Source organism: Ceratina calcarata, unplaced genomic scaffold, assembly GCF_001652005.2.
Source record: "Ceratina calcarata isolate Rehan_Ccalc_2016 unplaced genomic scaffold, ASM165200v1 scaffold97.2, whole genome shotgun sequence".
Lineage (NCBI taxonomy): Eukaryota > Metazoa > Arthropoda > Insecta > Hymenoptera > Apidae > Ceratina > Ceratina calcarata.
Genome location: NW_017181113.1, coordinates 468,922 through 490,266, shown reverse-complemented (window position 1 = coordinate 490,266; position 21,345 = coordinate 468,922). Strand labels below are relative to the sequence as shown.

The window sequence follows — 21,345 nt, the reverse complement described above, 5'->3', positions numbered from 1 at the left end:
TTTTTGTTGTTTATTATTAGCAATGTTCTTCCGACGTCTGATTTCTTTTTAAAAAATGCGTTTCTAAAGTGCATAAACTTTTGGGATTGACTGTATAGCCAATACGTCCTTAATCGGGAAGAAAGCACGAGCTACATTTGTTTGACAGGCGGCCGCATCGGAGATTGGAAAGAACGAGCGTTTAACGTTCACCGTTTAGCAATATGCACAGTCGAACGACGCGATGCGACGGTGAAAGAATTCAAGCGAAACGCATCGTGAGTTGCCAACGACACGACGACGACAACGTCGGTGATATTAGCTCCGCGTGGTCGGGCTGGAAACCGCCGTGGGTGGATTAAACGCGATTCGACTGATTAAACACGATTTATATTGGCTGGTTAATAAGCGATGGCATTGAATATTTAAAGCGACTCATTAACTCGATTTCAATTGCGATGAAACAGTGTAGTTGGAGCCGCGTGATCGATCGACGTCGATTTCCTGCCATTTCGTTGCCTTTCTAACCGGAACAGCGTTTTTCCTATCTCTAAAACGTCGATACAGGCGTTCAGCCTACATCGCGAATAGGAGATAAAACGAATGATTATCGAATAGATTTTATCCTGACTTTACAAGACCGGGGAAGATACTCGTAATTTCGATTGTGGCCGTTCGCCGACAAGAAACGCAACGAAACAATTTTAGCAGCTCTCGTTTACAGCTGTTTTTTCAACAAAACTCAAACCCCCCCCCCCCCAGTAAACGGACGCAGGAGCGCGTGTTTCTCTAACTATTTGTTAAACAACTAGCTAACTGCTTTCACTCGGCCGTATTCTCTACTCTCGTTTTAACACGGATCTTCGCACCTTTCGAAAGCAGGCCCCCGTCCGCCCCACCAATTAGCCCCGGGAGCAGGCCGCCCCCTCCGCAGCTTTTGGATTTAAATCCCGGGTATTCAAAAAACCGTATTAGGATCCTGTTTGTCCCGGGGATTGAAAATTCACCGACTCATTGTCGACTGCAATCTAGAGTCGAATTGCACCCCGCCCCGTCTCCCTTCTAGTTCCCTGCACCCTGCCACGGGGTAATTTAACACGTAAGGGGATGACAACGGCCTCGAAGCCCGTGTCCTTCGAGCCTTCGAGGTCTCGTATAAGTGACGATCGTGTTACACCGGTCGGTAAACTCACCGGTCGAAAATCTTCGCTTTGCGAGAGTTCTCTTCGTTCTTTAGCCCCGTGATTGGTCTCGTTACTTCTGCCATCTTTCCCTCTCCCGCCCCCGGTTCCTCCACGATTTCGTACAAATCGAGAATGGACACACGATGCTGTTACAACGACACGCCTTGTCCAAGTGCCGGATATCGATCTGAACAAATAAAGAATTAAGCGATGTTCGATGAATTTCATGAACCTTGAAATCGACTGGCTGACTATGGACGCACTCTGGATGCTCCGCTAACTGACGCGGCTGTCAGGTACCTCTCTCTCTCTCTCTCTCTCTCTCTCTCTCTGCGGAAACCAGCCTGTCGCTGTCCGCCGACAAATCTCGTGATCGATTCAACCGCGGCATAGGAACAGGAAAATCGATTCCTCGAGAGAATACACGAGTTTTCGTAGAGCCACGGCGGCGTTCCACGGATCCGCGGTGTCCAAACCTCTACCGATGCGTCACGTGACAAAAAATCCGCAATTCCTAATGAACGTCGAACAGAAGGAGGATGACGGCCTCTAATAAATTAAATTCGGGGTACTTGCCGAGGGAAACTCGCGTGACCTGTGCTTAAACACACGAGTAGGAATACACGCGAGTCCGCGTACTTCACGTGATTCGCGATGAAACGCAATCGATAGCGGCGGCTTAATTGCTGTTGCGACCGCAGAAGGCGGCTCATTTGTATAAAGCTTCATCGTCCGGCTAATCGAGTTAATTAACAGACTGATAAAGCGCGAACGACTCTCCGCGACAGCTGCGACGTGAAATAAAAAAAAAGAATGGGGGACCAGACCGAGCCACGCAGATGACGCCCGGATCTTCGATGTAGCGAGCGACGCGGACAATTTATGGCAGCCATTATCGTGGACGCGATCCTTCCGTGACTATTATTACCTGGCTTCGCGCAGGAGCTCGACAATTACTCTAATGGAAGAACAATTTTTTGGAATATCTATCGAGACTCGTCTTTTCCGCGGCCACACCCTCTGCGCGTTACATCCTCGTTAAGCAACGGACAAACGTTGCAGCTCTTTTATCTTCCCCTTTCAAGGAAAACGACAATAGCGTGTAACTACTTATTTGATTGAATAGTTTTACTGGACAGTAGAGAACCCATTGAATCGCTCGTGTCAAGGGTTGGTACTCTGAACGTGTCTGTGTTCTTAAAAATCAGTCGATTTCCATTTGGTGGTTCGAACGTCGCACGGTGAAACCTGGATCCCGCAGGATTGGCGCCGCATTCGCTGCTACCTCTATACATATACATATGTGTACATGCCGAAAGAGAGGAACGAGGGAAAAGAGCTTGCAGGGCATGCTGCCGAATCGAATTGCTTTTTACGGCGGACGGTTTTACGGCCGCGAGATATCGAACGCGCGCCCGTGTAAGTATGTAAAATATATCCATAGAAGCTCGTCGTGTGGGGTAGATACAAGCGCGTGGTACACGTCGCGCGATACGTACGTGAGCATTTACACGAGCGCGTAAGGAAACGGTCGGTGCGTGTACGGATTCCCTCGTTGCCGTGTGTGTCCGTCGAGGTACGAGCATCGTGGGCACGTGATGCATACGAGCCGTGGGGCGCGGCATAAAAGAGCAAGCGAAAAAGGGAGCCTCTTTTTAATCTAGCGACGATTCGAAACCTCCTGCTCCTTTTATAGTTACGTGCTTAGTGCTTATACCCATTGACTCCCTCTCTTTGCTCTCTCGCACGAGCCGTCCGTCCTCGTTCCTCTCGTAAAGCTTTGTCGCCGTGTCAGCGCCTCAACGCTGAACGCGGCCGGGGCCCTCTCCTCTTCGCTTCTTCTCTTTCCTCTGCTCTTCTGTGAGCAAGGGCCTCGGATCAGTAGACCAACACATACGTTCTGTCGAGTAGTAGTAGTAGTAGTAGTGTGCGAGCACACCCGTCCGTTGTCCATGCTCGCCTCTTTCGCCGCGACCAACCGCGATTCTACTACTTGCTCGTACTTGCCCGATCTGTGGGCGTTACCCACAGACCGAACTTGACTTGGACATGAATTTCTCTGTGTCATATGAAGCTGCAGAGATAAAATCACGTCATCCCTGTAACGAGACTTCCCGGGAAAGCGACGTGTACGCACGCACATACACGGATGCGCGCAAGCCTGGTTGGATTCAACCGCATACGGTGGTCGTATCCTCATTCACGACGGCAATACACAAGGTCGAAACGCGTAATGCACAGAACGGCGGTAATCAACTGTTCCAACGAAATTTCAATCACAAGCCCAGCATACTTGCGGCTTCGCTCGATAAAGCGCTCAGCGTCAATCTTTTAATTACATATCCCCATTCGGATTTGATACGCTTCAATTTAAATGTGAATCCAAATCGCAGAACGACTGTTGGACGAGAATTTTTATTTTTTACGTATCGCCGCGTGTACGCTCAGTACGCTGATAGATATCTAACACGAGGAGAGCTTGGGGTGTGAAGAGGATATTTTTAAAACTGTCGTCCGAAATAAACGACGGTCCGATTAAGGGAGCATTGTGGATTGGAGTCGACTACTCGTTGAACGCACAAACCGTGCAAAGGTGAAGCAGTTGTATCTTATCTCGCGTTTAATCGACATCGTTGAACCCAACTGTGACGCTCCTAAGCTCCGGTAATTACTTAGATGGACGGACCTTTGACACGAGCCGAGTTGTATCGCGTCGCGAAAAATAAAACCCGTATCGTGCCCAGCTATCGTGCACAGCTTTTACCGATCCCGTTCTTCAATTTAATTCTACCCAGTTGATTACCACCAAACTTTATCTTCCGTTGCTTCGACGATCCGGAGGTTTTAGCACACTTCTTAGCACACATAATGAACGTAACTGACGAACGGCCTGGTCTAATCGGATAATGGTTCGAGTTGAGCCAATCGGTGGCAAGGAGTTGGCGCGAGTCGAGCAATTAGCTGAAGGATTGCCGCGTCGAAACTTGGCGAGAAAGGAATAAATGCGATAACGAGAACACGGGCATATGATTAATATTGTATCAGAGCTATACGGTTAACGCAGTTACGCCCTGACGTGTACTCATGTAGCGTGCATAGATAGCTACCTACACAGGCGAGTTTAAATATCTCGTAATTCGTCTCTCTGTAATTACATCGTTCAATTCCCTTGTATAATTAATTGCGATCTCGAATAAACGTTTCCGAGTAAGTAATTGCCAACGATCAATGGATCGTCGATGAAGAATATCAGAACGATCACAGAGAATTGCACCGTATTATACAGACTACTTACGAAATTAACAATAGAACTCTTGATAATGTTAGGATAACAATATGAAAAGTTCACTTTGGTTTATCATCGATTAACTGTTAAAAAATGCTGACCGTAAGGAACGTCGTAAGTTAGAAATCGATTTCCGCAAACAGTAACAAAGGACGACGGAAACGGAAATCCTCATCTCTGGCTGTACCAAAAATGTACCAAAGAGCATGGGTCGCGCGTATCGGAGGATCGATCGCGGCTCGCCACGCGCGACGATTGATTCACGATTGCATCGAGCGGTCGATCCAGAAGCGAGAACGATGGCTAAGCAGATAGGGCCACCTGTCTATTAGCTCCCGGTATCCCTGGTATCGGAGTTGTTGATCCTTTTCCGGACCCTGGGCGAGCGCTTCGTTAATTAATCTGGCAGCAACGGACTCGCCGCGCCACGCCACTCCGGCTCAAAGGCCACCCTTTCTCGCCCCGGTTCATCCATCCATTTACTTGCCGCGTGCGATCTTTTTCCCGACGCATTTCGACCGCAGTTGTACACGACCGGGAACAACGAGCCACGCCAGATAATTACAGTTAGAGAAAAAGGTGCCATCCGGATTTCACTCCATGCACCGCGTCGGCAATACACCGAATACGCGTCTGAAAAATCCTTACCCTCTAGCTAATTGAAATATTCACTCAGTTTTCATACTCCAGATTCGAAATCATTTTAATTAAATAATTTATTAGGAGTACAAATAAGTCTTGGCCATTTATTGCGAAAGATTTATTCAAAGTATTGTTCATCGCTGGCCACTACTTTTTCCCATCTTTCTGGCAACATCCGGATACCGGCGGAGACTTATTTGTCCAACAAAAAATATAACGGGATTTTATTCTGTTTGTTAGTGCACCGAACGATTCAACGATTTCACATCGTTATTTTTTCTACTCGGGTGCCTGTGGCACCCTTACGTCTAAATCTAAATGATTGCTAGAGCCATAGCTCGATGAAACACAAAAGAACGCGACGCGTGTCGCCGATGGATCGACGAACCACCGCCGTCGAAACAATCGGATCTCGAGGTCTCGCGGGGAACAACCGACTTTAGAGAGAGAGAGAGAGAGCGGCGGCGCGTCCAAGCGTCTGCGTCGTGACGGGTAAAGACGAAAATTAAGTCGTCCACCCCTCCAGCCCCGGCCCACTAATATACTCGTCGTGTGAATACCTACTCTTTTACTTGTCGAGCCGAACTATCAACGGCGTTGACCCCACGCCCGGACGGATAATCGACTGAAAATAACCCCAAGAGACACGGGACCCCCCTGGTTCCCCGGACTCAGCCTCTCGAATACAAAGTCGGTGCATCTGTTCCGTCGTTCGTGAAAGGAACGAATGACTCCGACAATTAGAGAGCAGAAATCCCGAGCGAAACGAGTCCCCGCACCCGTCCCCGGTCTCTTCTTCCTTTCTTACTCGCGCGATCACCGAGATTGCGCCGCCTGCGATGCGATCAACCGGAATCGGACAAATCAAATCGGCAGAACGATTACTGCATGTTCGAATAAAGCTCGAAAAAAGGGTTTATACAGTACAGCTAAACTGTCTCTCTCTTAAGTTCCGATTTAACAGCGTCGAATTTATCTATAGAACTGCTTACCGAGGAACTTGGTTTAACTCCGAATTGTCTTGTCTTGTAATTAAAGCGTAAAGTGGTTTTCCACGAGGGGTTGACAAGTTGTTTCTGCGACAATGCCCGTTCACTGGTAAAAGTAAACAACGAAAAACCGGGTTTTATCGTCTAATTCGCGGACGGTGGGCAGGCAATGGTCGTGACAAAGGGTACATTTAGTTAAATGCAACGGGCGAGCCGGTACGCTTCATTGTTTTCGTCCGGTTTGAGTGGGCACAATTAGATCACGCTGTATTTTCAACCCCCTTTGGATCACGGTGAGGGCCCAATTGGCTTCGTTGTAGACCAACGCTACTGTCGATCCGATACCGGGCCAGTTTCCATCGACGTGCATCGGTGCAACGTAGAGAATCTCTCTTTTCATCGATCTGATGACCACCTCGTCCATTCGTGCGGTAAGTGGATAGTCGATAGAGGGGACCGTCGACAGTGCCTTCTCGCACAGTCTGCCGGGGATTCGTTTATTTAATACTCATCGATTTTTTCTTTCACTTTTCCGTTCTCTCGTCGAACAACTTTATTATTTTCGTTGTTGTTCCTACGAAAGCCAACACTTAAAAATGAAACAGTCTACGAAGACAAGTGATATAGGAATCTCGATGTTAATTAATCGTAGAGAACGATTCTTTCTTTAACCAATACTTTAGCATTGAACTGGAGAACCAATTGAAAGCTTAAGCCAGAATTATATTCTGAGTTATATCAGAGGCCTGGCTCGTTGCACGAGTACATGTAATTCTGTAAAGGAACCGAGGGGCAGTAATTCAATTAATCGATCGTTCCCGTACGCGATCCGCAGGCCGTGGTCCTCTTAGCCCGAAGCCCGTTACCGGAAAACCAGTGCGAAAGTGCTAAACGAGCAATAAGAAAGTAATAGGGGAAAGTGCTCAAAGCAAGGAACCAGCCCCTTCGGGAGCCAACATGGGCGGGCTCCGCCGCGAATCAACGATCAGGGACAAGGGGGATAGATGGAGTACCACCGCCGCGGTAGCGGGCGCAATTACAGATTTTGAGTGACAGATGCTCGCCCAGTCGGCAGTCGGAAGATTAAAACAAGTAATCAAAGCCCCAGTAGCCAACACGGAATGGATATGGATGGATGCGTCCCCCTTATCCCCGCAGACCTTCACAAACGTTATACCCTCTCGCTCTCTTCATCTCTCCCTCCTAAGCCCCCAAACCCACCCCACCCCACCCGTTTTACTCCCTCTATCCCTTCGTGTCTCTTCGTTTTCGTGGCTGCGCCGCGTTTTCCCTCCGCCCGTCATCGCGCACCCTTCTTCTTCACCGGCCAGGGAGAGGGTAGCTGATAGCTGTACCTACTATGTACATATAATATCCACCTATCAAGCCGCGTTCTGAATGCCTCTTTAAGAAAATGTTTCTTTTTCGCGGAGCAGTCCTCCTCCTGGGCTGGGTTGGCAGGGAGGGGTTATTAGACGGTTCTGTAAGGGAACGCGGCAGAGAAAATCTAGCGGCCCGGGGGAAGACCGAAAGGGGGCTGAGGAAGGAAGGCTCAAACGACGAGCGAGTTCTATTTGGTTCTATTCCGCGGGAAGCGATACGATACGATTATAGATTATAAAATATAGACTATTATAAAGGGTGCATGTTGACGTGAAATCTTCCCTTGTTTATATCGCGCTTTCCATTAGATTGAGGAATTTTACTGTCTAATTCTATGTCCAGTTCTACCGGGTTTCTATTTACTTTCAAAACTAGTTTCAACGTATACTTGGCAGAAAGTCTCCGATCTTCCTTAACTTTGTCCTCGCGACGCGGTGTCAGTTTAATCGATGAGCCACATTTCGTAATTGTATTTAATGGTGATTGAATGCAGAGAGAAAATAGCGATCGGTAGAACGAATGTTATGGTCGTTTAATTTAGCTACGAGGAACAAGAGGAGCAATTAGAGCGAGAAGCCGTAGAGTAGCTGCCCCGATAATCGCGGGGACGCGAACGAAACAAAGCAGGCGATCGGAGACTAGGAAGTAATTAGGGACGAAAAATCCATGTCCAAGCTATCAACGAGCATTACGATAATCCATGCTTCTTATTTATTCAATCATTACTTTTGTCCCCGCCCCGTCCCAAATGATGTCGTGATTATCGTTGGTTAAAACAATAAAAGGTCAAAGAGAAGGAAGAGTTTACAATTATTAGACGAATGATCAAATAGGTGGACAATCCTCAAACACGCAGACGTAAGTCGTATTCTCTCTTATCGACTTCTACTTCTCTATGTCTGAAAGTTAATTTACGTCGGGTGAAAGAGGGCGCGAGCAGAATATGTTTAATCTTGAGATTTCGGCTCGCAAAGGAGAGGATTGAATTTTGTAGGGCGAGAGAAGATGAGCCGTTTATCTTCGGCGTCGCTTTTCAGTTTTTCCCCACTTCCCGGACTATCTTACATTCTGCGACCCTCTTCTCCGGCTGCTGCATCCCTTCCTACGGGGGCGTCACCGGCATGTTGGTAGGTATCGTCTTCGCAAAATAATAAGCTCTTCCTTACAAATTCATTGCGAATGCGCCCCCGTCGATTCGAACGATGGAGCCGGCCTCCTTTCCGGCACAGAGCCTCGTTAATATCGACCGATATCGTCTCCAGAGAAGAGTCTCTTCTTTTCAGAGACCGAAAAACTGCCTAATCGATTAATCGCAATAGCGTAATTAATTGAACCATTACTTTCTGATCGATGCATGTGACGTAACGTATCGTGCATATACGTAAATAGGAGTAAATTTGTATCGACGTTGCTGAGATGATAGATTATTGGACCGTGCGATTGCTTAAGCGACGATAATCGAGCTGGCTGGATTCCCCCCCCCCCCCGATCCATTCTTACATAAATTCGAGGGGAAGTGCTTTTGTTGCGGAAATGCGGAGAAGAGACGGTAATCCGGGGCGGACTTTCAGAGATTTGACCCGCTGCTATTACTTCCATCGCCACAAAGAATCAAATTAACCAACACAAGATTGCTGCTCTTTCCTCTATCCTCGCTCTCTTAGATTCTACCCTTGAATCCTCCCTATATCACACATGTACATACGAGCGCATTCATCCACCTTCTTCATCCCCTCTTACACATTCAATTCGAGCACCGCAAACGCAAACTCCCGTGCCCTTTGCTCTTGATTCAACGAGCACGCTTTGAATCTCGTCGAAAGAGTTCCGTTTATCAGCGAATCTCTCGATTACGTGAAATTACGAGAAATACCGCGTTTAATTTTATAATACGGAGCGCAACTGCCAGACTAAAGCGTGAGGGGAAAATAAAAATAAATAACATTCCGCTTTGTTTTTAACGAAATTTTCTCAAATATATATATATTAATATATTTCGCTCACATTATTTTTTTTATCACGATACAGTAATATATTGTACATTAAACTTTAGCGCATAGAAAAAGTGTTCGATGTTTAATTAACTGACTCAAAGTACTCTTTGCTGTCCTTCGGGTTTGGTTTAATTGTTTTAGAGTCTGGTTGCCAATTAGCGGGACAGACTTCTCCGTATTTCTCGACGAATTGGAATGCCTTGATCAGCCTCAGCGTTTCGTCCACACTTCTGCCAACTGGTAGATCGTTTATGCTCAACTGTCTCAATACCCCTTCCTTGTCTATAATGAAAAGACCGCGTAACGCAATTCCAGCGTCAGGGATAAGGACGTTGTATTTCGTAGATATCTCCTTGTTAAAGTCACTGAGAAGAGGATAGCCCAAGTCGCCACCCAAACCACCTTGTTTCCTAGGCGTGTTAATCCATGCCAAATGACTGAAGTGAGAATCCGTGGAAACTCCAATCACTTGTGTGTTCAAAGCTTTAAAGTCGTCAACTTTCTCGCTGAATGCTATCAACTCGGTAGGGCATACAAATGTGCTGAAAAGTAAATGACACAAGTTACTTTTAAGCAAATACTGAATTTCTTCCAAGTGGCTAATAGTTCATTGGATCAACGTACAAATCTAGAGGATAGAAGAAGAGAACGACATATTTCCCCCTGTAATCACTTAATTTGATGTCCTTGAAATCACCATTGACCACAGCAGTCCCGGAAAATTCAGGTGCTGGTTTTAGGATCTGAAGTAGACACGAATAAAGCTTGTTACCGACGCTAAAGTTACGAGCGTATTCCACTAACGATGGTTGCTTCGTTTTTACTAAAGTTGACGTTGCTCCAAGTACCTGGAATTATATCATTTATACATCGTATATACAATGTTAACTGACTTACATCGGATAAATGTCATAATAAATCTCAAAAAGTTAGGTTAAATATTCACCGTTTTGTAAACGCGAGGACGTAAAGATAAGCGAGTCACCAGACGAAGCATTGTTGCTCGTATTTAAACAGATAAAATAATCACAGCAAACGACCAAGTTATTTCACCGAACGGTAAGTAAAAGAATGTAAATTATTTTATACACGCTTTCCAAGAGGTTATATAATTCACTCTACTCTCCTTACAAATAATTACACATTTTAATAAAGTAATACGTAAACTCGATGATTATATTTATTACGATTGCGTTCTCGTTTTCGACCAGTTGTAAATTATCGCTAACCGAATGATTGTTAAAAATGTTACGAAATATTCTCCGTCGAAATTGCAAAGCACCCTTCGATCCAAATATTAGAGGGCGACTATTCACCGGACATGTCATTGGCCGGCTAAAATTTAAATTTGATCAATGAAATCGTAAAATCAGACGCAGAGCAATACTTAGAAATTCTTTAGGTGAAAATTATAATATTTACGATTTAATCAATATAACCAATATCACGATACAGTAATATATTGTACATTAAACTTTAGCGCATAGAAAAAGTGTTCGATGTTTAATTAACTGACTCAAAGTACTCTTTGCTGTCCTTCGGGTTTGGTTTAATTGTTTTAGAGTCTGGTTGCCAATTAGCGGGACAGACTTCTCCGTATTTCTCGACGAATTGGAATGCCTTGATCAGCCTCAGCGATTCGTCCACACTTCTGCCAACTGGTAGATCGTTTATGCTCAACTGTCTCAATACCCCTTCCTTGTCTATAATGAAAAGACCGCGTAACGCAATTCCAGCGTCAGGGATAAGGACGTTGTATTTCGTAGATATCTCCTTGTTAAAGTCACTGAGAAGAGGATAGCCCAAGTCGCCACCCAAACCACCTTGTTTCCTAGGCGTGTTAATCCATGCCAAATGACTGAAGTGAGAATCCGTGGAAACTCCAATCACTTGTGTGTTCAAAGCTTTAAAGTCGTCAACTTTCTCGCTGAATGCTATCAACTCGGTAGGGCATACAAATGTGCTGAAAAGTAAATGACACAAGTTACTTTTAAGCAAATACTGAATTTCTTCCAAGTGGCTAATAGTTCATTGGATCAACGTACAAATCTAGAGGATAGAAGAAGAGAACGACATATTTCCCCCTGTAATCACTTAATTTGATGTCCTTGAAATCACCATTGACCACAGCAGTCCCGGAAAATTCAGGTGCTGGTTTTAGGATCTGAAGTAGACACGAATAAAGCTTGTTACCGACGCTAAAGTTACGAGCGTATTCCACTAACGATGGTTGCTTCGTTTTTACTAAAGTTGACGTTGCTCCAAGTACCTGGAATTATATCATTTATACATCGTATATACAATGTTAACTGACTTACATCGGATAAATGTCATAATAAATCTCAAAAAGTTAGGTTAAATATTCACCGTTTTGTAAACGCGAGGACGTAAAGATAAGCGAGTCACCAGACGAAGCATTGTTGCTCGTATTTAAACAGATAAAATAATCACAGCAAACGACCAAGTTATTTCACCGAACGGTAAGTAAAAGAATGTAAATTATTTTATACACGCTTTCCAAGAGGTTATATAATTCACTCTACTCTCCTTACAAATAATTACACATTTTAATAAAGTAATACGTAAACTCGATGATTATATTTATTACGATTGCGTTCTCGTTTTCGACCAGTTGTAAATTATCGCTAACCGAATGATTGTTAAAAATGTTACGAAATATTCTCCGTCGAAATTGCAAAGCACCCTTCGATCCAAATATTAGAGGGCGACTATTCACCGGACATGTCATTGGCCGGCTAAAATTTAAATTTGATCAATGAAATCGTAAAATCAGACGCAGAGCAATACTTAGAAATTGTTTAGGTGAAAATTATAATATTTACGATTTAATCAATATAACCATGTTTTATTCAAATAACAATGTTATAAGTTTTGTATTCTTATTTAGTAATTAAACATTTATATATAAATTTCAATTACGAACGTTAATCGCAGCATTTAAACTGAGAATATCCAGTTGCTCCTACAATGAATGATATCATACAATTCGTCGACAAATTCGTTTGTTCCTAATTAACCGATTAGAAAACTTGATCATCTCCGATGAAACCAGACAGTCGATAAAAATTTTAATGCCTCCCGCGAATATTCAGGACGTTTCGAAATTGATACTATCAGCAAAAATGAAAAGAATAATCCAAATCTCATTTTGAAAATAACAAATTCTTTCGTTTGTCGTAGTTGTAACGTTTACATTTTTTAAGTTTTAATATTAAAACAAGATACACAAGTCTGTTTACACTATATAAGAGCGCGAAGGCTACACGATGCGTTGTGCATTCTTTTTGGAGCTACCTACGAAACAGTTTCTTGGAAAACCATTTTTCGAGTAACACAAAACAGATCTATCGACCCATGTAATGTACTGCCATTCGGATACAGTTGCATTTTCGTTTCTAATTGGAAGCTGTCGCAGTTGCAGTAGGCGCAGGGGTCGTAGTAGAAGTCGATTCTTCCGTGATGATTCGTCGATTCTTCTTTATCCTCTTCCATTCGCCGTTCGTGTAATTCATTTGGAAATGTGTTTCAACCAGCATCGGTACAGTTGTACCATCCGATTGAGTCACTTCTTCTATATTCTCCGAGAGCATTACAGTGACTATGTTGCCCAGTTTCGGGCAAGGATTATCTACATAAACGATGAAAAAAGATAATTAGTACATACGTCAAGACAACAATATACTGTACATAGATACTCACCCCTGGAGCCAGCCATGAAACCTAAAATAAGAGCTTTCTCTGGTCTTGTTACTTTATTAGCTGTTCTAAACATCTCTTGTGCTTCCAACATTTGCTCTCGCTACAAATAAGAAACAATGACCGATGATCTCGCTGTTACAGTATTTATTATATCGTGAACACTTTCGCTCACCGTGAGAGATAATCCTTTCCTCGTATTCGCGGCCGCGTTAGCAGGTTGCGCAGTGGTTTGTATACGTATCTGTGTAACCGTTTGCGCTGGTCTCACTGTTTGCACTCCGACGGGTGCGGTCTCCACTGGTGTAATAACGGCGGTCGGCGTAGCGACAGGTAAAACTGTGTTTGGAGTTGTAGGTGTAGTTGGTGTTGTAGCTGTATAACAAAAATCGGATTACTATCTGTTTAGTGTTTCTGTACGTTGCCTTATATAAAATCATACAGGTCTGTGGTGTCGATACTGCCGATACTACAGCAGTGGGAGTAGTAGGCGTCGCGTAAGACTGTACAGATGCGACAGGAGTGATGGGAGTGGCTGGCGGATTGATCGAAGCCAATCCTTGAGCATATTCCGGGGTCGTCGACGTCTCCGTCGTTGTCGTAACTGTCGACGCGGCAGCAGCAGCCGCTGCTTGAGCTTCCGCAACTTTCTTCTGCTGTTCTTCCAGTTCCATCATCCTCTTTCGTTTCTTCGCTTGGGCATACCCAAGCGGTTGTTCATTGATATCTAGCAGTTTGATACCACCGTCTTTTCGCATTCGATTACTAAGGGGCGTCCTGTTAGCCATCGACGAACTCGTAAGCGACGGGGATCGAAAACCACTTGTGGGAACTCGACTAGGAATACCCTTCAAAGGCGCTGAAAATAATATTTCGTGTCTTTATGTTCGTTTCGGAGTTCAGAATAATATTAATCAAAATATTCTTACTTGTGTCAGTCATTTTTCTAGGCATTCCTCTGTTTCTCACAGGCACTGTAGGAGCTGTACTCTTTTTCAAATTACTCGCTGCGTCTGTACTCTTCTGCAGTAGCTCTGCTCTCAAAGCAGCACTTTTTGGTTTTCTCTTTAGGGTGAAATGTTTAACTGGTGCAGGTTGTTGGCCAACCACAGAAGTAAGGGCAGTCTTATTGAGATAATGACACTCCAATGGAAGCATAGCTGGATCGTTTTGTTTTTTCAACAGTTTCCTGAGATCATTGACTAGCTCCCCGAAGATAGGCTTATGTTCATCCAAGTCTGTGATGTCTGTGTTTAAAGATCCAGTCGATGGAAACGTCTTCATCGCTTCGGATAACATTGACACCCATAATTCACTGTCCAACGATGCCACTTCAATGATTTCTTCCAATTCCACTCGCCACTGGGAAATGAAATGAAATCATACTTTAAATTAAGATAGATTGGATAGATGAATGAGAGAAGAATTAAGGATAACAGAAGATAGATAGAGAGTTGAAACCTATATTTATTCGAAAACACGTAATTACATGTGCTTTTAGGTTATTTTGCAAAAGAAATTTAAGTTTGTAAATATAATAAAAAACTGTGAGTCACAATCGCCATACATATTACGTCTTAGAATCCCTCAAAGACGTTAAATACGTAAACAAAAGCGATTTACGGAAAATGGTTTACTAGGAAATGTTCAATGCGTTAAAATCACAATTGTAATTAATTCACTGCGTATATTTTACGAATAACGCCCCCACTTTTTCGCGCCTTAAACATTCGTAACAAACAAACACTGCTTTAAGTACCTCCTCGACATTCCGTCTCGGTATGTGGAAGAACGAGAGGAGTAATTTAAGTTTAACTTGCGTTTGAAGATCTGGAAAACAGTCTTTGATATTCCGTAGCACTTCTGCATTGAGCTGCGAACAAATCGAGCTCCCAGTCCAGCTATCATTTGATGTTCCAAGCTTGTTATGAAGCCACAACGACGTATCACTGTCCCTCACATTCGCCATATTGGAGTCGTTTGTTCCGTGCATCTGATCCACATTGCCGCGGAGCGCCACGTTATTCCCGCCACAAACGTATACCATACTCGTACACGTACTCGAATTAAATTCTGCTCATCTCACCGCATATTTCAAGGATACCGTGACATTCTAACTCGTTCATTATCCGAATAATATAATTGTTCGACAACAGAGCACGTCATGAATGTCGGAACTGTTAGAAAATAAGTGAAAATCGACCAGTACATTTTAACAAAGGATTTCCCGCGAGTGCGGATCAGTGTAAAGGGTGTAAAGTGTAAACGGCGGCTTCCTATTCCTCATCAGAGAGAAAAACAAAAACTGAGAGTGCTCATGCCTTTGTTCTCTCGTGAGACCACTTCGAAAGTGCTGCACCTTGCGGCCAACTGGGGAAGATGGTCCACCTTAGCATATAGCAGAACCTTTGTAGGAGAAATCTACCTTGTCCGGTTCCACCGTAGCACAGACAAGAACCTCCAGTTCCACCGCAGCATAGATACACTATAGTCAGTATTACAGACGAGATATACGAGTAGATATATTATCGATGAAGTATATTCTTCTTTTCCCAGTTTGTGGGTCTTACATTTAAATTTTATTACTTATTGCATTACATCCAATTGTTTATATCGAACTTACAAGAGTAACGAGACTTTATGCAAAATCTACTCGTATACCTCGTCTGTAATACTACCTATAGTGTATCTATGCTACGGTGGAACTGAACAGGTCAGATCTCTGCTAAAAAGGTTCTGGTATATGCTAAGGTGGACCATCTTCCCCAGTTGGCCACAAGGTGCAGCACTAGTACGGGGACCGCGAAAACCCAGCCATGAGCACTCTCATTTTCTCTCTGTTCCTACTGCCAGACTGCCACCTCCTACTCCTACATCGCACGTCAGATTTGATTCGAAGTTACATTTTCATTTTAAAGTTTCTAAACAATACACGACGGACGATGTCAAGTACAAATGGATATATAGACTCACAGGAATCTGATATATTGCCTGAAGAGGAGTACAATATGTTGATAAAACATATGTAAGAAATACAACCTTGCTTTAACGTTTCATTGTCTTCAATATTCTTTAATTTCGCTTTCTTAAATTAGGGAATTATCATCGTCGTTCTGCACAAACACTTTGTTCCAAATGGAGGAGGATAAGATGGAAGAAAAATATGATTTGACGCAACAGTTTATTGAAGACAAACAAATAAAGGATGAAGTGGAAGAACAATATTATCATGGATCTGATTCTGTCATACCTGTGAAGGAAGAATTCGCCGGTGTTTACAATTTTCAAGTTTGTTTGGGTAACCAAGACTCAAGCAAACATTGGGTAGTAAGTGTATGATTGAGCTATTATTTATTCACGCTTTTTCTTTGTTAGCAAATCACTTTAATTTACTCTGATTTATTTGGTATAGTATTCGCAACCACTGAAAAAAGTGTTTATCAACATGGAACAGACGCTGCCTTTACGTTTCAAATGGCAACCACCTGACGACAGGTTTTTTTTACGTACTGCCATGGTCTTTAGTTTGGATCAGTACGCCAGTGATCCAGTCAGGAGATGCCATAATCACATGGCACCGACTTACGCGTTTAATAGAGAAATAGACCCAAGAGTAATCAAGCATGTCGTTAGATGCACGGATCAGCTTTCCGTTTATGAAGAAAGGAATGAACACTTATCCATAGTGACGCCTCTTAACAGACCACAGCCTGGATCAGAGTATGTGCCACTGTATTTTAAATTTTTATGTAAGAACAGCTGCCCATCTGGAATGAATCGCAGGCCGACAGAATTGATTTTCACTTTGGAAGATCGTAATAAACAAGTTTTAGGCAGGAGAAGACTCCCTGTAAGAGTTTGTAGTTGTCCTAAGAGAGATAAAAAGAAAGAGGAAGATGAATTGCCAAATAGTCAACCTGAGTTAAAAAAGAAGAAAGTCTGTATACCACAGGAAAGTTTGTATGCCAAGAAAATGATGCCTTCCTGTGATACACATGTATATAATGTTCAGTTAAGTATCGTTGGAAAAGAAAACTATTTAGCTGTTCTAAAATATGCATACGATATAATGGCTGGCCAGGCGTCGAGGACTGGCCAGTTCGAGTTCTTTAAACCATACATGGATGACATTCTGCATAAAACTCCATAATACATATCTGTGCCTTTCATAATTGCTCTTTAAATAGGGAAACTTATACATTTCAATGTTACCTGTTTATGTATATTATGAATTTAACAACTTATTTGTACTAACCATTAACATCGATCGATCGATAGAAGATCATAAGCTTTTATAATGCATGTTGATACTTATTCTATAAGTACTTTTTTAAATTAAAATTGTGATATTTTGACAATTTTTATACTTAGATATATGACAAACTTGTTAATATCTAATACAGTAATAATAAAAAATTATGCTACTTTTTTCATAACATGTATATATATATATATATAATTTTACAAACTATGCTGCTCTTCTGAACGATATTCTATTAACTGAATGTTCAGAGTGTGCAATAACAAAGCATCTGGTAAAGGTGCGATGTGTTGTGATGTTAATACCATAGGATGTATGAGACTCGCTACACTTCTCCTTATCTTTATTTCAGCTCCATTCTCTCCTTGACCATGCAAACTCCATTCCCATGGGATTTTTCCTGTGCCACCGATCCAAACTGTTTCTTCCTCGCACTGTACATTCATGATTCATGGCATCATTCTTTACATAAATGAGGAGAATTTCACCAAAGTAAAAGAACATACCTGTATGAAAAAGAGGTCTTCGCCGTGATGCAGTATGTACATAGCTTCCGAACCCAGCGGGAAAGGTACTGGAATCTTTACGCAAATAGAATAAAAATGAACTTGTGGCATTTGGTGAGTTTCACTCAAATGTTCTAATACTACGTCAGGCGCGATGATGTCTCTACAACCGCTTTGCTTTGAAGAAGGGCACACAATTTCAATAGAAGACGCGACAGAATCCGTTGAACCTCCCCAAACTGGAGTTGGAGATGTGCTAGTTAAGCTCTTAACAGCGCTTTCATTATTTTGCAATTGACTATTGATATTATCTCTGGTCGTTTCTTTTGACAATTCTCCGGTACTCGCAGATTTTGCTCGATCATACAAATTCAAACGTTCATTGCGATTAAAATTACTTAACGACGAAGTGTTCACGCTTGATGTTTGGAGAGAGACCGTTGCTAAATTATCCGCTGAAGCTGCTTTCTCTAATCCGCTGCGAAATAACTTAGTTAATAATAATTGACATGGATTCGTCCCACTGCTTGTTCCTTCTACCTTCATTGCTTGTTTCCTTTCATTACTTTTACCAAAAAGTCGATCTCGGAGATTTTGTGTACGACATTTCACATCGTCGGATGAATTATCTCTCGTGTCGAAAACATCGACAAGTGTTTTATGAAGTTTATCCGCGAGCAAGCATCTACCTTGGCCTAATCGAACTCTACAAACCGGACAACGAGGTGTCCTTGGTCTACATCCAACACAAACGATGTGACCGTGAACGCATTGAGAGACCGGGGGCAGTGAACTTTCTAGGCAAACTGGACATTCCAAAGCTCGTACCTACATGGAAATATAATAGTTTATAGAATTGTAGTCAGCATTTAAAAAATGCTTTGTAAAAAACTATCAGTACGCACGATACCGGATACCGCATTTGCAAGTTTGCCGGCTATTTCTGGTAACGGTCCCTTGACAGCTATTCCCACATCTGTTTCCTTCTCTTCTTCTTTGACGTATCTCCAAACAAACATTTTTAAATCGACTTCCTGATGAGATTCAACAAGTGCTGCTATCCGTTTAATCTTCCATCCAATTACATCCTTCCCGTCGATACTAATTAAACAATCACCAGCTCTGCATGCAAAGATCGTGTTAAATTCTTCTTCTACTTCCTTGTAATGTACATACGTACATGAGTAAATTCTTTTTTATTCTTACTTAAGACCGGCGGTATCGGCAAGACTTTCGACTTCAACATGGCTTACCCATGGATAAGGATCCCATTTAGATTTAGTTAAATGAAATCCGCAACATCTGCCAAGCGCTTTAGCTTCTTTTATATTTTCAAAAATTACACAAATTTTCCCGGTGGACGTTGAATCGATCGAATTACGATCTCCCGTCATATAAATTTTGACACCCGCGGCCTCCGTTAAAAGTTTCGAAGTAGATGTAACAGACATAGTTCTTTTTCATAGAATTTGTTTTATGTATTCATGAAGAAACTGTTATAACTATTCTATTTATTCTTCGCATGATTAAATTATCGAGGATTAAATTATCGAGGATGTGAACGATACCGCGCGATGTTTACGTGATCCTCGCGTTGGAGAAACTGATTTAAAATAACTACGAGTCTGTTCTCTTAACAAGGAACAAGGTAAAATTCATACCTGTTCACCTTCACTTTACTCAATTTCGTATCCTTGACATTTATTTTTCGCGGTACAAAATGTAACTTCGCTATTTTTTCCTACATACTTAAATTAACTGTACAATGTTAATAGGAAATACAAAGTGAATTGAAAACTCTATTCTCTCTAACTTAAAGAAAATATAAATACGTTCTTCATCAATACATTTGCTTCTTAATTATGATTAATTATCCCAGACAACACAGATGAATTAATACTTATAAATTAACTGTACATTGTTAATAGGAAATACAAAAAATCCATTCTCTTTAACTTAACAGAGAACATAAATACATTTTTCATCGATATATACATTTGCTTATTAATTATCATCAAATTATCATCTAGTAAATGAACGTTGGAAACAAACGTTTGATCATACGGTATCTCTGTGAAATAATCTCGCATTAGATAAGATCTTTCATTTGCATTTCTTTCCATTTTCATGGAAGCGTGATAAAACTTGTCGATAATTCGAATAAATTGTTTCGGGAAATCGAATTAGTTCGAATTGTTCAACCGAAACTTGGTAGTATGCAGATAGGAGTTCGTCAGTCTCGAGGTTAATTTCGCATGGAGGTTCATGTGCCGCTACTTGGCTGCGCTCGCGTTCCTCGCGATTCGCAAGACCGTCACACTTCCGATTCTACATTCTTTGTGAAACATATGGCTCCCCTGTTCTGCTCTCTGTATTCTGTACCTGTACCTCTGTATTCGGCTCTGTAGTGATTGCTGCGGACATGGTTAACTGTGGATTGCAGCATTATGTAGATACGACTGTAAGAACGATTTAAAGCCAATAACGCTTTTTGGTGTTCGCGTGAGGATATCACAGAAAAATGACTCGCTCGGTGTCATCGGACTTTTAGGAATTAATGAAACTGAAAAAGCGGAAGAGTCTGTGCGCGCAGTGCGTGAATATGCCCGCCAAGGTCTCAAAGAAGGTCGTGGGCATGATCGTACGAAGCCGAAAATTCATTATTAAGGATGGGGTCATTACGGTACTGAAACATTCAGTTTAATACTTATTAGATTTTTAAGTTACGTCTCTCAACCCTTCTATGTACATTTATTCTCTGATTTCGCGCCGGAAGTAAGTACATATTTCCTTTCGCATGGCAAAGTATTAACGATAATTATTTTGTGTTTATCTTCTGTTAGACAATCCATGAATAACAATAAAATACAAGATCGATTGATCTAACTTGTTTCGCAAGATCGCAAATCATTACGAGATATGGACATCAGCCTGATTACACAGTTATTATTTCTGACATTGACACATGAGTCAATCTTTATCCATTTTTATGCATTACACGTTAGAAAAGTCCATTATCATGCAAAAAGTTGGAAAGAATGCAATACTACATACATTTTTGTTCTGATAATTGTAAGTTTGTTCCAAGCATAGATTTCATGTCTTTGTTTCAAAATATCATACGTTTTATATCGTTTTTAATTTGGGATTACAATACACTAATTGTAACCAGACGATGAGATAATAATAATGTTCTTAACATTTAGTTATAATGAGTGTTTTTTGATTGAACTTTTGTTTGTTATTCTAATCAATGAAACATTAAGAACCTGCAACCAGCTTCTTTATTTCATTTTGTACTTTATTTAAATGAACACTCACAAGAGTTACTGCTTTCTTGTTTTATGACTTGACTAGAATTAATTAGAATATTATCTCAATATAATTATTATTTTCAACACAAA

At 42.1% G+C, this 21,345-nt stretch overlaps 6 protein-coding genes across 10 annotated transcripts in view; 2 read left to right on the top strand and 4 right to left on the bottom strand.

The window, feature by feature from the left end:
• Positions 1–9,439: 9,439 nt before the first annotated feature.
• On the bottom strand, positions 9,440–10,788 carry LOC108631902 (peroxiredoxin-like). Its single transcript, XM_018036119.2, has 3 exons — positions 10,404–10,788; positions 10,082–10,305; positions 9,440–9,999 (listed from the first exon to the last, which is right to left on the bottom strand). The coding sequence occupies exons 1-3, from the start codon at positions 10,452–10,454 to the stop codon at positions 9,540–9,542; spliced, it is 735 nt and encodes a 244-aa protein (XP_017891608.1). The 5' UTR covers positions 10,455–10,788; the 3' UTR covers positions 9,440–9,539.
• On the bottom strand, positions 9,457–12,210 carry LOC108631900 (peroxiredoxin). 2 transcript variants are annotated; one of them, XM_026819189.1, is made up of 4 exons: positions 11,825–12,210; positions 11,503–11,726; positions 10,919–11,420; positions 9,457–9,497 (listed from the first exon to the last, which is right to left on the bottom strand). In XM_026819189.1, the coding sequence occupies exons 1-3, from the start codon at positions 11,873–11,875 to the stop codon at positions 10,961–10,963; spliced, it is 735 nt and encodes a 244-aa protein (XP_026674990.1). In that variant the 5' UTR covers positions 11,876–12,210; the 3' UTR covers positions 9,457–9,497; positions 10,919–10,960. The 2 variants fall into 2 exon arrangements, with proteins under 2 accessions (XP_026674990.1, XP_017891607.1); XM_018036118.2 differs by lacking the exon at positions 9,457–9,497 and having other exon boundaries at positions 10,900–11,420.
• Positions 12,211–12,621: 411 nt separating this feature from the next.
• Nelf-A (Negative elongation factor A) lies at positions 12,622–15,480 on the bottom strand. The gene is made up of 6 exons (XM_018036115.2): positions 14,934–15,480; positions 14,104–14,536; positions 13,617–14,033; positions 13,350–13,549; positions 13,178–13,277; positions 12,622–13,106 (listed from the first exon to the last, which is right to left on the bottom strand). The coding sequence occupies exons 1-6, from the start codon at positions 15,219–15,221 to the stop codon at positions 12,874–12,876; spliced, it is 1,671 nt and encodes a 556-aa protein (XP_017891604.1). The 5' UTR covers positions 15,222–15,480; the 3' UTR covers positions 12,622–12,873.
• Positions 15,481–15,968: 488 nt separating this feature from the next.
• p53 (transcription factor p53) lies at positions 15,969–17,491 on the top strand. The gene is made up of 3 exons (XM_018036002.2): positions 15,969–16,199; positions 16,270–16,501; positions 16,587–17,491. Exons 1-3 carry the CDS (start codon positions 15,991–15,993, stop codon positions 17,322–17,324), a joined length of 1,179 nt encoding a protein of 392 aa, XP_017891491.2. The 5' UTR covers positions 15,969–15,990; the 3' UTR covers positions 17,325–17,491.
• A 65-nt stretch (positions 17,492–17,556) lies between these two features.
• LOC108631836 (uncharacterized) lies at positions 17,557–20,186 on the bottom strand. Its single transcript, XM_018036000.2, has 4 exons — positions 19,148–20,186; positions 18,847–19,063; positions 17,942–18,769; positions 17,557–17,869 (listed from the first exon to the last, which is right to left on the bottom strand). Exons 1-4 carry the CDS (start codon positions 19,390–19,392, stop codon positions 17,636–17,638), a joined length of 1,524 nt encoding a protein of 507 aa, XP_017891489.1. The 5' UTR covers positions 19,393–20,186; the 3' UTR covers positions 17,557–17,635.
• A 72-nt stretch (positions 20,187–20,258) lies between these two features.
• LOC108631862 (hippocampus abundant transcript 1 protein) overlaps positions 20,259–21,345 on the top strand; it is a 7,726-nt gene continuing 6,639 nt past the window's right edge. For 2 of the 4 annotated variants that reach the window (XM_018036051.2, XM_018036050.2), the window contains exons 1-2: positions 20,259–20,402; positions 20,493–20,624. In XM_018036051.2, the coding sequence (XP_017891540.1) occupies positions 20,364–20,402; positions 20,493–20,624 (171 nt within the window). In that variant the 5' untranslated portion in view covers positions 20,259–20,363. Of the gene's footprint in view, positions 20,625–21,345 lie in introns of all 4 variants that reach the window. The other 2 variants (XM_018036055.2, XM_018036052.2) reach the window with 1 other exon arrangement.

Coding starts and splice junctions, on each gene's coding strand:
- LOC108631902 (XM_018036119.2), bottom strand. CDS start 10,454: ATGCTTCGTCTGGTGACTCGCTTATCTTTACGTCCTCGCGTTTACAAA. Junction 10,306..10,403: donor GTCCTCGCGTTTACAAAACG/GTGAATATTTAA, acceptor ATATAATTCCAG/GTACTTGGAGCAACGTCAAC. Junction 10,000..10,081: donor TTCTTCTATCCTCTAGATTT/GTACGTTGATCC, acceptor TTTACTTTTCAG/CACATTTGTATGCCCTACCG.
- LOC108631900 (XM_026819189.1), bottom strand. CDS start 11,875: ATGCTTCGTCTGGTGACTCGCTTATCTTTACGTCCTCGCGTTTACAAA. Junction 11,727..11,824: donor GTCCTCGCGTTTACAAAACG/GTGAATATTTAA, acceptor ATATAATTCCAG/GTACTTGGAGCAACGTCAAC. Junction 11,421..11,502: donor TTCTTCTATCCTCTAGATTT/GTACGTTGATCC, acceptor TTTACTTTTCAG/CACATTTGTATGCCCTACCG.
- Nelf-A (XM_018036115.2), bottom strand. CDS start 15,221: ATGGTATACGTTTGTGGCGGGAATAACGTGGCGCTCCGCGGCAATGTG. Junction 13,550..13,616: donor AGTATCGACACCACAGACCT/GTATGATTTTAT, acceptor TTTGTTATACAG/CTACAACACCAACTACACCT. Junction 13,107..13,177: donor TTTCATGGCTGGCTCCAGGG/GTGAGTATCTAT, acceptor TCGTTTATGTAG/ATAATCCTTGCCCGAAACTG.
- p53 (XM_018036002.2), top strand. CDS start 15,991: ATGAGCACTCTCATTTTCTCTCTGTTCCTACTGCCAGACTGCCACCTC. Junction 16,200..16,269: donor AATATGTTGATAAAACATAT/GTAAGAAATACA, acceptor TTCTTAAATTAG/GGAATTATCATCGTCGTTCT. Junction 16,502..16,586: donor ACTCAAGCAAACATTGGGTA/GTAAGTGTATGA, acceptor TATTTGGTATAG/TATTCGCAACCACTGAAAAA.
- LOC108631836 (XM_018036000.2), bottom strand. CDS start 19,392: ATGTCTGTTACATCTACTTCGAAACTTTTAACGGAGGCCGCGGGTGTC. Junction 18,770..18,846: donor CAAATGCGGTATCCGGTATC/GTGCGTACTGAT, acceptor ATTTCCATGTAG/GTACGAGCTTTGGAATGTCC. Junction 17,870..17,941: donor AAGACCTCTTTTTCATACAG/GTATGTTCTTTT, acceptor ATGAATGTACAG/TGCGAGGAAGAAACAGTTTG.